This window comes from Coffea eugenioides, chromosome 6, assembly GCF_003713205.1.
Source record: "Coffea eugenioides isolate CCC68of chromosome 6, Ceug_1.0, whole genome shotgun sequence".
Classification (NCBI taxonomy): domain Eukaryota; kingdom Viridiplantae; phylum Streptophyta; class Magnoliopsida; order Gentianales; family Rubiaceae; genus Coffea; species Coffea eugenioides.
In genome coordinates, this window is record NC_040040.1 from 6263491 (window position 1) to 6279939 (window position 16449).

The 16449-nt window shown below is 37.7% G+C and overlaps 1 protein-coding gene across 1 annotated transcript; it reads right to left on the reverse strand.

Annotated features, from left to right (window-relative positions):
- Positions 1–2426: 2426 nt before the first annotated feature.
- Positions 2427–5260, reverse strand: LOC113774727 (zinc finger protein JACKDAW). The gene is made up of 4 exons (XM_027319338.1): positions 4966–5260; positions 4540–4878; positions 3936–4335; positions 2427–3690 (listed from the first exon to the last, which is right to left on the reverse strand). Exons 2-4 carry the CDS (start codon positions 4703–4705, stop codon positions 2601–2603), a joined length of 1656 nt encoding a protein of 551 aa, XP_027175139.1. The 5' UTR covers positions 4706–4878; positions 4966–5260; the 3' UTR covers positions 2427–2600.
- Between the last annotated feature and the right edge of the window lie 11189 nt (positions 5261–16449).

The window sequence follows — 16449 nt, forward strand, 5'->3', positions numbered from 1 at the left end:
AATGATAATAATAATGCAATTTGTCTAATTTCCAGCTCAAAAATTGACATTTGACAAGGACGTATTAGCTGTTCTAATTGCCAATTGAATTATTATTCTTCTAATTTTTGCATGTAATTCCGCAATCCTACCCTGGCTTTGACTTGTCATATTCCGTTGCACAAATCAACATCAGCTATTAAAAGAATTCATGCCACGAAATCTATTTAGCTGAAGATTTCGTTAGAGCAAGTAGAAAGTTCTTGGAATTAGCAGAACGCCACCACATCTGCATGAAAACACACATGCAAAAAAAAAAGTCGTAATTTAATATTTTGTTCATTTTATCATCTTTTTTATTAACAGGTTTCATTTCGCCTGGTTTGGTAATTTAATAAACAAAAAAAAAAAAGAAAGAAAGAGGGGCACAGAATCAGGGATTAGCCGGTCACGGAACCGTCCAAGTTCGAAAAAGTCAGTGGCGACACAACCACCAGTCAATTCTAGGGATAAATAAAAGAAACCAGGAATAGGAGAGATGAGGATTTTTTTTTTTTTTTTTAAAAAAAGAAGCCCTCTTGACATCACGATAATGCTGTAGTCCTTTTCAACCAAAGCTCTCAATTAGTCTTTCGTTTTCTTCTTCGGGTTTGTTTATCCAATATGAGTAGGCTGAGGAAAGCCATCGGGGGCTTGACTGTTTAATTAGAAGGTTTGATTTGAACTTTGACGTTAATGTCAAAACGACCTATATGTGCATGTAATGTAACTAATAATAATATAGGAAAGGAGGAAGGAAGGACCTCGCAGCCTCTCGCTCTCAGTCCCAGGTTCTATCTGATGAATTAAATTACAGTGCCCAACCAAAAATAAAAAAAAAGGGTGTATTGGAAAGTCAAAAACTGTCCCTCCGAGAAAACACAGCCTCCCCCGAAAAGGTTGCCATCTCTATGTTCCATATCCACGGATCACCATGAAAAGGCTACTTTATACTATATAGTATACATAGCTGCCTTGAATTTCTTACTTCACTTTTTGGAGTTTTAGTAAACAAAGGTAAATTTATTGTGTAGAACACGATCAAAGTCATAGAAAGACGACCGCGCTGTTTCCCAGACCCTCTTTTTTTTAATTATTTATAAATAAAAAAAGCCTTAGCTAAGTTCCAAAGCGACTCTCTGCCGGCCTCTCATCTTCTTTTCTAATTCCTGCGCTTTTCTATGGAATAGTTTTGAAAAACAAGTCCTCCTTTCCTGATCTAATCCCAAGCTGAAGTCAAAGGCCCCGTCAATGTATATACTTGCCTTAGTACAAAACCAAAGTGTGAGTAGGCAGCTGTGGTTTCTCCTTGAAATCTGGGATTCATGTCCATATATAGTTTGGCTGTTGAAGGCGGATTATTTAAACTGGAAAGCAAATTCTGTAGGAGTAATTTATCTATCTTTCTTTTATATAAAGATCAACAGCGGTAGGTACTGTTTATTTGGATTCAAGTTACAGTTTTATGGATGGAAAAGTGATGGACAATTAATCCGAACAACGTAAAAAAAAAAGAAAAAAAGAAATTCCATTGCGGTTTACGGGCATGCATGCCCTGGCCATTTCTTCCTAAATATCAAAACCAATTATATACCATGTTTAAGTTTTGATTAACTCGTTGAGTGAAACAATAATCTAAAGAAAGGCAAAAACGGCAAGAGAAGAAAAAAATTAAAAAAAAAAGGCCACCATTTCATTGTCAGAAGACAAAATATATATGAAAGAAGGCAGAGAGAGACTACGTACTCGTAGCAATTATACTACTTGAAAAGAATTTTAAAGGAGGCAACAGACATTGACGACATGGGGCCGTTGGATTACCTTGACGTGTTGTGTCAACAACGAATCTCGTAGTATTCCGTGCCGTTCTGGCTCCAAAATGAGAAAGAAATAGCAGTCGCGATAGCGATGCGACCCTATTACACCCACAGTCACTGTTTTTGGGGAAAAAAGAAAGGAAGGAAGCAAACAAACAAGAGGAGACCACATAGCACACAGCTCAGGGACGCAGAGGAAGGAAGTCAGGCCGTGCAGATGTGAACAAGAAGAAGTAAACAACATGCATTTAGGCCCAGTTGCCGCTTGTGCATGCTCCCAAATCAAATCAAATTGCATGCTCTTCTCAGTAGTATTTCTGATTTCTCCCGTCCCATTCCCAACATTCATTAAATTAGTCCCCCACCCGTCAATCATCAAACCGGCCACAAAACCATAACCTACCCATCTAATTTTCTTTCATCATCATCCCTTTGTCGCAATGCCTACGTCTACCTTCTCCCGCTCTCATTCTCTCTCTCTCTCTCTCTTGTTTCCTTTCATTTTTGGTTGCGGAGGCCTCGTGGAGGCTAGGCACCAGTACAGATAATTATCAACAAATCTAGCTCACCCTGGCCTATACATTTTGGTGAATAGGCCACCTGATCATAAGGTAAGGTTGCATTCTAGTTGTACCAAGTACGTACAGCCATTTTTACATATTATTAGTTTTGACTTCCAGACACGAAACGATTGTGAAAAAAAGGAAGAAAAATAATAAAAAGAAAAGCAGAACCCAAAAGAAAGGAAACATTTATAATTCTTAGCTAGTGATTGCTACTGAAATGCCCCAAACCCATGGCTGAACTCATTGAGGCAAATTTAGCAAGCTCGTGTGGCAAGAATGGACGTCCGCCGTCTCCTCCCATTCCCAGAAAATCTCTGGTTAGACTTGCGTGTTCGACGACTGCATTGAATCCCGGGTGACGATGAAAACCGCCCAAGGAAGCCACAGATTGGCTGTCTGCGGCAGTACTGGTTTGCACCATGGGCTGATGATCCAGATTATTGGTTAACGTGGAACTGGTTGACGAAGTCATATTCGAACCCCCGCCCATCATATTGTCCGTTTGCTTCCCGAAAACCTGCATCATCTCTGTCCTATTTTGCGCTAAACCACTGCTAAAAGCAATCATATTAGCAGCAGCAGCAGGAGAAGACGACGAAGAGGAGGGGTTCATTATGCCGAAGCCATTGCCGAAGATTGCTGCGGTGCTTTTAGATGACCCCATCTGAGCTGCCTTCTGGAGAAGGGCAGTGGCCGACATTGGCGTCGCCGAAGATTTTGAATGACTGATATCATTGTTACTGGCAGCACCAGGCGAGTACAAAGAAGAAAGGGTTTGGGTATTAATGCTGCCTCCGGCTCCTTCATCCTTTAAGACTTGTTGGGGCATCATCGGCGATAAGGAGAGATTTGCTGCGGAAGACGATGGTGCTGATGACGGTGGTGCGCTACTCTTTTCCAGCTGCTGCCAAGGCATGCCATAATTGCCAAAGACATCAGCGGCCGACGACATTTGCATGATGTCATGGTGTGAAGCCGAGGGCATGTAGAGATTTTGGCTTGGGGGCATATCAGCGTGATTGAGCTGATGATTGCTAGCTTGATCCAACCACAATGAAAGTCTAGGCTTGAGCTGATTTCCAGTTGCAAAGTCTACCCCAATTTGTGAAATCCCAGTTGGACCGCTCAGTCCGTGAGGAAAACTACCCGGATGATTTAGCAGAGCACCACCATTTAAATGCTGCTGATCAGTTTTGAAGTTGAAATTATTGGCCGCAACAGAAGTAATTCTTGCACTTTCTTCAGCTAAGGCATCGCAGAAAGCTCTATGCGTGATAAAGCTGTCTTTTCTGTAGTAAATGGAGAAAAATAAAATAAACTAGAAACGCCCTCATTTAATTCGAAAACAACTTGACTCATCCTAATGATTTCTCGGCAATTAATTCAGTTCCAACCACAAATGTCTTGACATCATTACTAGTTGCATTTATTTCAACAGACAAATATTCTCGATCAAACAAGGATTTCATTTGAGGATTGCGAAGTTTGCAAAAGAGGGAAAGAAATACTAAATATATAGTACCAGTGCTAGTACCTGGAAAAGAGCGTTCCACAGTCGCATTTATACTCTCTAGTCCCGCAAGTCTTAGAATGAGCTTTCCAGTCCGATTGAACTGCGTACTTCTTTGAACATTTCTCACACTTCCACTTCTTCTCCCCGTGCTTCCTGCTGAAATGCTTCTTTATCCCGGTGAGGTCCCCGAGTGCTCGAGACGGGTCGTGGTGGACGCATGTCTTTTCTGGGCATATGTACACCTTCCTCTTCACTGGCTCTTTAGTAGTCCTTTGTTTAAGCTTCCATGGAAGATTGTGCCCCCTTCTATGAAGCTGCAAGTTTTGTTCTCTTTGGAAACCCTTGTTGCAAATTTCGCATATGAATCTGTTCGTTGCCATAAGGGTCTTGGGCGAGAGAGCCATAACTTCAGCATCTGGATCTAATTTTAAGAAGAACCAAGGGTGGGAAATTAATTGAAAGTCTTTCCAGTTTAGGCTCCGTGGTCTAATATAGTCCTAACACTTACATCAGCTACATGATAACCAAAGCACATATTAAAAAGGGTGCATGCCAATTCATTTGCCAAGTGAATTAAATCAGAAAGCTTATAGCAACTGAAATTTAAGGCTTGTCTCCTCTTTACCTGGGTTTCCTGGTAGATTTCTCTTCTTTTTGCCAGCTGGGTTAGTGGTGGTGGAGTTGGATTTGGGATTGGAAGTACTGCTAGTAGGGTTCGTATCAGCTGGCTCTGGAGAAAAGCCATTGACTGAAGGGGGAACTGTAAACATATTTGCAGACATGACTAGCATAAGGAAAATGAATATATGTTGGGGTTGGGATTGGGATTGAGGGGGGTGGGGGGGTGTTAAGGGTAAGGATTTTCTCTTGGCTTAGTGGACACAAAAACTAGCTTTTGGAAGCTAAAAACTCCGGTTATCCCACCAGTTGATAGCTTCCAACACTAGCTTGGCTGACTGCTTGTCTGCTAGGAAACAAAAGAAGAAGCAGGAGCAAGAGTGAGTTTCTCCAGATACAAACAGATAAAACTTTGGTAGTATTAGTGTATTACCCAGATCTTACGAGGGACGGGCTTATCAGATTGTGCCAAAAGAACAAGAGAGCACACACAAAACACCCAACAAAACAAGCTTGATATCGTAATATAAAAAGCAAAAAACAAACAATAATCTAGAAAAACACTTCGGACACTTTCCTTGCAGAGGGAGAGAGATCCGAAAACACTTCGGACCTTTGTTTTGATTTCAGAAGAAAACACCAAAAAAACCCTCGAAAGCTAAAGAGAATATTTCCACTCTTTTTCTAACCGGCTGCTCTTTCTCTCTATCTATCTCAATCTCGCTTCCACAAACTTGCAAGCTTCCCTCTCCACCCCACGTCCTCTCACCTTTTATCTTACCCACAATTTTCAAAGTCGGTCAGCCATGGATTTAGCAGATGGGCCCCACCTCCCCCTTGTATATCCACTATGGAGTATAATCCTATACAGGCACTTATTATGTATATATTGGCTGTATGCTGTTCAACAGAATGTGTAGAGCTCTGTGTCAACACTTATGCAGCATTCCGAGCCAAATTCTCTATTTATCAAGATCTATGAAATATTGAGGAACGGTTCAGATTCTTCGGAAATTTGGAAACTTTAAATAGAAAAAAGAGCTAAATGCTGGACATATTCTGCAGTAGTACGATTTTTGTGGAATTTTTTTTTTTTGAACGCTTCGGAGCATCGAGTTTATTAATGCATTCTCATGTTTGAACTGAGATGCATAACAATTGTCAGTATTGAATTTACCTTTTCTGGAAGGAGAACATCACTCTACTGCGTCAAATATTGAGTTTTATAAGGTTACTTTAATTACCAGGTGATGGGGGGTTTTTATTAATCTCTTATCAAATGAATTTCATGGTTATGAGTTAGGAAACTATATATTGTATTTGTGTGCTACCTTAGTTCTGTAATATTCATAAATTGTTGAACTTGAACAAGATTTTTTTTTTTTTTTGTTTTGTTTCTTGTTTCTCTCTCTTTTGAGAATTAATAATATTCTCTGAACTTCAAAATCTGAAAATTTGCAGATTAACAACATCCACTCCCGCTTATATATGTTCCGAAGTAGTCGTATTGTGCTTTGAGAACTCATGGAGCTAGTAGATTTAAATTCTAAAGTTTTATGCGAAATCAAGACTCAATTCTGTTCTTTTCATATTTTGATACTACTAAAATAATACTGCTGCAATGATGTTGTCCATATGATGCGCAGATGGTCAATCGAAAAGTTTATTTTTATTGACACGGTAAAGTGACAGAGTATATTGTTCGTCGTCATTGATTGGTTTGGCGTCTTCAGATTTGAGCACATCAAGTGTTATGTTCACACTGACGCTTAAATTTATGTTTCCAACCCTAAATGTGTAAGTTTGCTATAACTAGTGATACGTACAATTACATACTCTAAATAGACATCATCCTTCTAGCTGAGCTTGGAGCTATTTATAGCAAGCTCTAATTAATGTAGGTGGCTTAACTATTTCTCTTCTTTCCTCTTTTCTTTTCTTTTCTCCACAGACAAAAAGACAACTTATAAACCTGGAATTCCTAATTTAAGGAGATTCTTTAACGTAATAACGAAATTTACATCGCAACGGATCTTTTGTCCCACATCCTGTGCCACTCTCTGTGCCATTTTTTATTATATTGATATTTCTCTTATATAAACATCATGTTTTAATTCTTTTTTGTTTCCTTAACATCATGTTTTAATTCTTTTTTGTTTCCTTAAGATTCAATAACTATTAATTGAATTTACATGTACTTGAAGCAATAAATGCGAATGTAGATTTGCACAATACCTTGCACTATGTTTTCTTAGTATCTATGTGGTTAACATTGGCATTTGGCATCTCTATAACATCTCATATTACACGCATCAATATTTAATTTAGAGATGTTATACATATGCATATTGTACGATTTTTTTTCAATAGTAAGGGTAAAATTGTGGCAAAAAAAGAGTGCATATTTTGCACAATTACATATATAAAGTCATACCTGAATAGTGTGAAAGTATTTCTAAATTGTGGAACCAAAAATAATATTAGTACAATTAATCTAACTCTTATCATCGTGTATGACATTAAAATTTTATCACCTTATTATTTTCGTATGTATCAATTTATGTATGACATATGTGGTTGCTAATTTGTATATATGTAACTCCGAAGGATGTCATTAATTATGCTTACCGTGCTACATAAATTTTAGATTTCACCAAAAATTAATGTATGATTTGTAAAGTATAATACGCTGAAAGTTTATTTCGAATTCTATATTGTTAGTTGAAAATACGAGTGTTTTTCAGAATATCCGTTGAAATGTATGAATTACAATTTTTTTTTTTGACTTATACATAAGAACGTTTTATTGTGATGATATAACATGAACTTTTACTAGCTAAACTATACAATAAAGAATAAAGAAGAGGAATAACAAAACGAAGCCGAGTCCACCCAAAAAAAAAAAGGAGATTTCCGCTTGTTATTAGTAGTTTGTTTTCCTAATTTTACTTCAAATTGCCCGATAAGAAATTCCGTTGAAACTAGCCCTAATTGAGGTACAAATTTTCCTTTAGAAGAAAGACTTGTTGGGTTGTTGTTTCACAGACTGCAGACAAGACTGCAGGTGCAAAACTGCAAATATCATCAAGCTTAAGCTTGTGGACCTGAGGCTAAGGCCTGAGAGGCTAAAAGAGTGAAGAGAAAGGTCAAAGGATGGTGAATTTTTTATTATTAAAGAAAAAAACTTTCTTTGACAAACGTGTGGAAGGCAATGATATATTTTTCGTAGAAAGTAAAAAGAAAGTAGATTGCCTTTTACAGCACCCCCCGACCCGATCAGGTATAAAATGATTACAGCATAATTAAAGGTTGGACCCCAAGTGAGAGGATACAAAATTGCAGTGTGGGCCGGAGGGGAAAAATGTCAGGAGAGGAGACTCGTCATCCATCGATCAGGGGTCAGTCAGGGCGAGGGTGGAGAGAGAGACAGCCGCTGCTGCTGCTGTTGCTGTTTAAGAATTAGTAAGACAGAGAAAATGAAGAATTGAATTGAATTTCCCGAGGTACTTTCGTGGGTAACAGTCGTCCGTGATACCACTCCCTCCTCTGTGGGGTCCTTTTTATTGTTCTCTGATAGTACAACCATTCGCAGCCAAGGTACTACTGCTCGTAATTCATATGTACTGGAGTCCAATAATGTGGTTTGGTGCACGCATGGTCCTGTTGGCTGTTCTATTTCGAAGACGTCCAACTATGGTGTCACGGTTTCCCTGATCATCACAGGATTGCTTCCTTTGTCTATTTCCATGGCGATAAACCAATCACAACTTATCTCATGTGGGAGGTCTCCTTTGGATGGCTGGCTGCCTGGCTACTTTTTGTACCTTTTGTAAAAAATATATATATATATATATATCGATGCTACTTGACGGATATAAAATAAAAAAATGACTGAAAAATATGACCACCTTAAGTAAAAAGCTACAATCCAAACACCACCTGACAGATTGATGAAATAAATGTGTGAACAAAATATTCTTTCAAATAATGGCTAAAGGAGGGGGGGGAGGGTGGTAATTAAGGGGCTTCGAAGCTGCTAAAATAAATGTGTTAGTGGTTAAGATTTTTTCTTTGTTGGGGATTAGTGCTTAAGGGTACTGTCACTACTGTGTATCCAAAAATCTCATTTTCGTGACAATAATCTTGATGGTAAGGAATGATTTTGAGCGGCGGGGAAAAGGAATGCTTCAAAAGAATCAAATCTTTATTGGTAGATGCAAATGTCAGCGATATTAGAGATGCCTAGAAATTTCTAAAAACGGAGTAAACAAATCTTGGAACATGCACCTTTCAAGTTGAGCAATTCTAGAAAGTAGAAACTTTGGTTGCGATTAATTGAATTATTAATAAGTACGTTAATTTTAGGTGATATTTGAAGAGTGAACAAAGTTTGAAAAGTGAACAAAGTTGATACGTTAATTTTAGGTGATATTTGAAAAGTGAACAAAGTTGAGGTGATGTAAGGCCAATTGGTTACTTTATATATAAACATGTGGAAAGAGCAATATACATACATACATACATAGAGTCTGTCTAATGGGTGCCCTGTAGACACCGATAAGATATATTTCACGAGTTAGAATTTTAGAAATAGAAAATTAATTAGAAAAATGCATAAATGCAAGGGAATTAATTAGGCAAACTGTATAAATATAAAAAAAAATATTAATTGTTAATATATGTATATACATGATAGATCATGTGGAAGTGTATGAATGAGTGTCCATAAAGTACGATAGAAAAATCTATATATATATATATATATACATGTATACATAAAAGTGTTGTACAACCGGGTACACACATAATTGATGGTGTATTTTCATAAAAGCGTTGTACAACCATTACGTGTAAGATGGTCTGCATGCATCGAACAGAGGGACAAAAACACTCCAAAAAAAGAGTACACAGGCATGGTTTTACTTATACATCTCTCTCGCGTACGTAGTTAGAGGAATTTACGGCAGCAAACGTCCTGGATTGGAAGCAGCATAGAACAAGTATAATGTACGTCAATATGTATTATTGTTTGCTTGCTCTTTGTCATAGCCACCAAAAAGAACGTACGATCGAATCCTGTTATGTTAAGTTAGTAGTAACAAAAGGCAAGTGTACCGTACTCCGTAATTAATTAGCTTTGGATTAATCACGCAGTACGGCAGCAATCATTGTTGATTTATGACCAAAAATTAAAAAAAAATAAATTGAGCAGTATATTTGTTCATCGTCTGCGAGTTAATTATTTTTATTCACTTTCGACTCACGAGATGGTGTTAGAAATATTGCACTATATCTATATCTCCTCGGGCACATGCAGAAGAGGAACCCAACAGTATAATTCTGTGTAGATGGAAGGAAAAAAAAAACGCTGTAATTTTACCACTTTCAGGATTCTTTTTCATCGTTACAAAACAAAAATGTGTACAATCCTGTGATTTAAAATGAAAATTTCTTTTCTTCGTCCGTGTTCGAGAACGGGTTGCGGGGTGCAAACAAACATTTGGGCCATAGTTTCCCAATTCCCATATGGCCATGCTTTTCATGCTTCACATTCCAACCCGTGATAACATTTACTACTATATATGTAGTCATTATTACAAACATCATCAGCTATTTATTATATGCTTTTTTTTTTTTTTTTTGAAGCATCCAAACCCTACATTTGTGTATGGACCTTTTTAACTCAAATGTATAAACTTTGAGGTAAAGCTCAAAGTGTAAAAAAAAAAAAAAAAGAGAGAGAGACCGTACACGAAGAACAGCTTTGGAAGAAAGTTTCAAGTGTCCTTTTCGGAGCTGACTTTGAGTGGTCCACCCTCTCTTAATGCACTAATAATCAATTAGAAAAAACACACATTATTATGCGATAAAGTATATCCCAACACATAAAAATAATTTAACTGCTTTTGGCCTCATGCATTCGGATCCTACTCCAACTTGAATTATTCTTCTTGTTCTCATACCCCACCCGTAGGGTCCCCAAAGTTCCCATATTCCAACCCCCCCAAAGCGGGGGAGGGGGGCTGTTTGGGGCAGCCAATCCATAAAACCACCTTTCTCTTCCAATTGAATTAGTCTAGTCTCTAGTGTAATTTGGTACTTTGCTTTGTATAATACGTATGTTATGTATGTAGTACGTGTGTTTTGTATAAAAAACATGCAAACCTAGGGAAACAGGCGACTTATATTATAGTATATCTTAATCAGATCTAAACCCTAATTCAGGGGTTTGGGGGGGGCGGTTGTGGGGTTGTGATGAGGGAAGATTATATAACATAAAATTACATAAAATGAAAGTCCGACCACAAACGACATCACTTTCATCCATCCATTCCGTAGCATAGATTCCACCTTTCTCTCCCCGATGTATGCACTGTAGAGGACTGACTATATATATATATAGATAGATATAGATATTCTTTTCTTTATTCCCCTAGAGTACTAGATATGGTTTTGTTGGCTAACAACTTAAATTATTGGGTATTATATACAGATCACAAGAATTATTAGTTGGCAAGTCCTTCTCCTTAAAACGCGTCCTAGTGTTACATTTTCAAGCTACCTATGTAGCATCACCACCCACGTAAAGAATATTTGGAAAACTTCATTTGCTTTGTCCATTCCATCCCTATGATTTCGGGGTATATTCATCAATTCCTATTTTAATCAACCAAACACCAACAGTTTTCACCGAAAAAGAAAAAAGAGAACTCCACACGTCAAAGATCATATGCTGCAACTTGATTTGCCGTTTTTCCACATTGATCAGTAAGCAGAATGTGGCGTTCTTGCTCATGTCTCAAATTATTATCCTTTTGCCAGGAAATAAATGTTTGTAGTACGTACCCGATTTGGATATTTCCTTTGTTTTCTTTCCCTTCCCTCCTGCCACGCATTATTCTTACCGTTAATGAATACTTGGATTATCATGCTTGACCAACCGATGGAAAAGTGCCCAAGCCCTGCAGCCAAACAATTCCATGTTTTTGGGAATAAACACACATGGGGCTGTCTAGGCACAGAAGGGATCCAATGCTGATTGATACATACATACACACATATATCATATATGTATATATATATATAGAACGCTTGCATGAATGCATAAATAAGTTGTTGCAGGCGCAGCAGTAACCTTTTTTTTTTCAAGTACTGTTAACAAAACTAGAAATTCTTTATTCTACAATATCTCTGCTACAAGTCAAAGTAAAAATTTAGAACTAAAAAATGGCTATTCCCTCACGCAATAAAAAGTTCATTTGTCAACTGGATGGCATTCGGCTTTTTGTCAACTGGATGGGATGGCATTCAGCTTTGGGCAGATTTGATACTTAATTACCAGCTAATTTGGAAGTTCATACTTGACTCCAAATTATATTTTGTACCATTTCTCCAAGGGAAAATTTCTCTCTTTCTTTGTCTTGAGAAATTAAGGCGAGTCCAAGTGGTGGTTTCTATTTGTCGTTTTTAATTGCAAAGAGAAGAGATATGCGTCTCAATTTTCCTCCCTCCGCATGACCAAATAGGAAACTGCAGGCAGTTCATTATATTAATCGGACTGTGTGTGTGGATCTGTTAGATTCTTAACCTTCTTCATGCAAAATCATTTAGTTTTTGTTAATTTTGAACAGGGGTCTTGATTCTTTTGACCAATTTGGCATGGGGCTGTCGGCGCTTCAGTGCAGAACCATAGTTCCAGTCTGGCTTAAGAGATGGATATTTAATTTTGCTTTGCTAGTATATCTGTACTTTTGACAGTTCCTTTTGAAAATACCTTAATAATTCATTTGATGTTCAAATTAAGTTGGCATGGAGATACCAGTCAAATTATTTTTCATAATTTTCACGTGTGGGAGGATTTCTTACTTTTCTTCTTCAAACTTTTTTTTTTGGATTAATCTTGTATGTACTGACAGTGTATACATTGTGATACTCAGATGAATACCACATATGCTAAATTTAAATTTCAAATCTTAATTTCACTTATGTGGTATTTGATGCGACTGTCGAGAGCACGTTCCGAACTGAGCAGCAGCGGGCTGAGCGAACTGATACTAGTGAGGTAAGCTAACTGGCCTACTAACGGCCTACAAGAAAGACTAACGGCGAGGCTAGTTCCCCGGAATAGCTCCGACGGTCAAGTCAGTAAAAGCTTAAGAGTAAAGCAACAGCGTAAATACGGTAGACGGCGTATCTCGTATTGTTTTGTTGTGCCATATTTATAGGCCTCGTGGTAGAAGTTTCCTTATAGGAATAGGAGTCCTGCTGAGGAGGGAGTCCTTCTAGGATTTCGTCTGCTAGCTCCGAAAGGTTCGGGAGCCGCGGCCCACTAGGCTCACCTAGCTAAGAGGTGGCGGCTATGCGCGAACTGTCATGCCTTCTGCCCGAGCTAATCTGTCCGAACTGCTAGGTCACCAGGGCCGAACTGACACGTGGCTCCGGTGAATTGGCCCCACTACACTTCATTTAACGATGATAGTGAATAAACTGTCAGTCTATATAAGATTTACTCTTTTTTTTAGCAATCATCGTATTCCTCTCTGGATGGGGGGAAAAACAGAAATAATAATAATAATAATAATAAAAGAGCAGCGAAGACACGGTTGCATACGTATTTTCTGTCCACTGGTAGGACTCCATGTCATCAATCAATAACACCGATGAAGTTCATATGTTATTATGAAAACGATTTCTTAACCTGAATTTTCAAAAGTCACGCTTAGCCAGTTAACCTGAAAACGATTTCCCTTGAATGACATCTTCAAAGACCAAATCAATTCAGAAAATGGAAATGTTGATTACAGTTTCTACAAAAAAGCAGTTTGAACCCTGCAGATCGTACAAAGTTTTGAACAGGATGGTTGAAATTCAATGCATCAGAATCTTGCTTAATTCGGCTGTCTTGTCGATTCGTTGTTTTTCTTAATTAACTTTCAGCATATATATATATATATATATATATGTCATGACCTTTCGTTGTTTTCGTCGAGCTTCCACAGGGTAGAATATATTTATTAAATATGCGACCCTTATTGCTGTCTCATTATTGGGCTTGAATGAGACTCAAACAATTTATGTGATCATTATTAGACTTAAAAAAAAGAGCGAGATGGAGAGGAGGCCTGAAATCAGAGGCATAGTTTGGGATGACTTCAAAGGCGGCGGAGATCAACTCCGAATTCCCGTTGTCTTCCCACAATTTCTGACCAAAGCTCCCAAGCCTAGCAAAGTCATCTCAGATTTCTGTCTGCTGCACCGTGGCCTAAATGTTGATCCAGAAAATAGAAGGCCCAATACCAACCCCGTCCCGTCCCCTGGGGTGGGCCCAAATCCCAAGTTTGAATGATTTCATCTTTCTATATTCGTGGGCTTAGGCCCGCCGTTTGGCCAAAAATATAAATAAATAAATAGAGAGAACTCACTCAGAACTAATAAGCAGCCAGAAAAGTGTAAGAGTATAATCATGATGGGCAAGTTTTTTTTTTTTTTTTTTTTAAATAAATTTCTGTTGTTGTGATTAAATTAGAACACAACTCCCAAAAATGAGTAAAAAATCATATATTGTTATTTGAAATTTGGTTTTTGTTGAAAGGGAGACTACACACCTTATAATGAAAAAGAAGAAATGGAAAAGTTTGACGATCGAATTAAGATTGTCACGGTTATTTGACTAATGTTCCTGTCCATCAAGTTGAGTCTAAAAAATTTGAAAGCTATTATTTGAGTGTATACATTTATTACATTAAATTGTACATGCATGGTTATTTAGTGTATTACATTGCACTGTACAACTTATCACCATTCACCACCAGTGACCGTAAATTGTACAATAAGGTCCGTTTTGTGTTTAGTCTTTCATGGCGAGAGGTGCAAAAGAATTAGTAATTGGATTTTGGTTTTCCAGTTCAACAGAAACGGAGAGATCCGCTTCCTTGAAAATTACTTGGGATATTGACTCTGAAATTTCCTAATTTCTGCTCTTTCTCTGTTTATAATTTATGCTAATTCCGACCGTGCAAATTGCAATTTTAGAGGTTGAGATAGGAAATAAAAAAGTGGGACAGAGAGTGACATAGGGTGTGAGATAGAAGATCCGTTGCACTTGGAACGGGGTTAAAGGAAAATCTTGAAAAGGAACCCTTGCACCAATAAACTTCCTTGATGTTCACAAAATGACATCCTCTTAAACAAGGCGCATCCAAGAAACTCTTCGAGAAAAGGTGCAGAGACCCCTTGCACCAACAATTACTTCTTGAACTCTTCGAAACGGGCTAATTCTAACTCATGTATTTAATTAATAGCAATTCTTTAAAAAAAAAGAAATTTTTTTTCATCCTTTCCCAACGGCAAAGACTTTGACAACCCTCCTTCAATCATTGGATCGACTCTCCAATGATTCTGACAGTAACAGCATCTCCATCTTCACATGCATTACTTTCTTTTCAATTTTTCATTCTTCAACCACCTCCTTTTGAGGACAACCCTGTTAAAATTTTCTCCTTTTTTACCTCATTCACATTCACGTCATGCACGATTGAATCTGCAAATTACAAGTGGGAGTTTATAAAAGCATTTCGTCACTAAGTCCAGAGGGTGATTTTGGCTTATTGTTTTTGCTTAACATTTATAATGAGAATGTTTTAGTACTATGGTTTAGCCGGAATATTATTCGGAAATCGCTGGGCGTTGCAAACATGAAGCCAAAAGAAATATATACATACGCGTGTGTTGGGATATTTTAGGTTTGTTTTGTGGGTTGGAGTTGGAAGCCAATTGGAAGAGCCACCTTCATTTTCTGTTTACGTCAACGAATACTAAAAAATCATCTGTCTATTCATGTGGACTTTTAATTACATATATACTACTGCATAGTATTATCAAGTTTTACTGAGCTTAGCTCAGTGGCTTTTGGTGAGGTGGGAGGTCAAGAGTTTAAATTTGCCGCCCACAATCCATCACTATATATGACCTGCCACTTTAAAATGGTTCCAGACGGGTGTGTAGTACACTCATTTTGGTCGATGGTGATTCAGTCTCCAGCGATTTTTCCTTAGGCCTCTTCAAGTCCTCCTACTCATAGTATAGAATAAATGTAGGTCTATCGTATTCGGAAAAAATAAATGGTATTATCAAGTTTTGTTATGGCACATGATTGGATGGATGTTTTAACACTGAGCCAAGTTTTGTTTGTTCCAGAGCGTTGGAAGCGTATATTTGTGAATCAGGATCATATATCTATATATACAGTTACGATTTAAGAAGGGTTAATTAGAGGATGACACCATGTTAAACCACCACACTTACTAGGCTAAATTCATGGAATGGTGATACCAGTGAAAGTACGATTTACTTTAACCATTCTGAATGGTACAGTAAGTACGTTAAAGAGGGACGTCACCACTGAAAACATTTATTATTATTGACTTAGCAACTTATGAGAATTAGCAAACTTTTCTTGTTGGCTGTGTCTTATTTACAGCAACCTCTTTGCTTTCTTGTATGGAAAAGGCTCAGGATAACATTTTGTCTTTTTTTAAAAAAAAAAAAAAAAAAAATCTCAGACGGAATACATATCATGGTTATGAAGGATTCAAAAACAGGCATTGAAGGATTCAACAGCAAGAAGCTTTTTATACTCTTCTTTTTGTGGCAATGTCGTACAGCCTAAATTTAGTTAGAGAGGAGAGGGATTCTTTTGCCCCGAACCCGATAGAAAGAAGAAGAAGAAAAAGGATGCCCTGCCCATGACTATGCGAATCCTTAATATTGGCAATGGCATACATATGTTCCATATGATTTTCAAAAAGAGAATCCAAGACATGGGTATGAAACGCACACGTGTTTGATTCCTCTGGCGCAGATGGGACAAGGAATTTAGAGAGCACACAGGATCAAGACTTGGAATGGGAATGTCGGA

Bases quoted from the DNA above. Each gene is read 5' to 3' on its own strand.
- LOC113774727 (XM_027319338.1), bottom strand. From the start codon at position 4,705: ATGCTAGTCATGTCTGCAAATATGTTTACAGTTCCCCCTTCAGTCAAT. The intron at 4,336-4,539 runs GTAAAGAGGAGA...TCTTAAAATTAG, and splicing joins AAATCTACCAGGAAACCCAG to ATCCAGATGCTGAAGTTATG. The intron at 3,691-3,935 runs GTACTAGCACTG...CATTTACTACAG, and splicing joins TGTGGAACGCTCTTTTCCAG to AAAAGACAGCTTTATCACGC.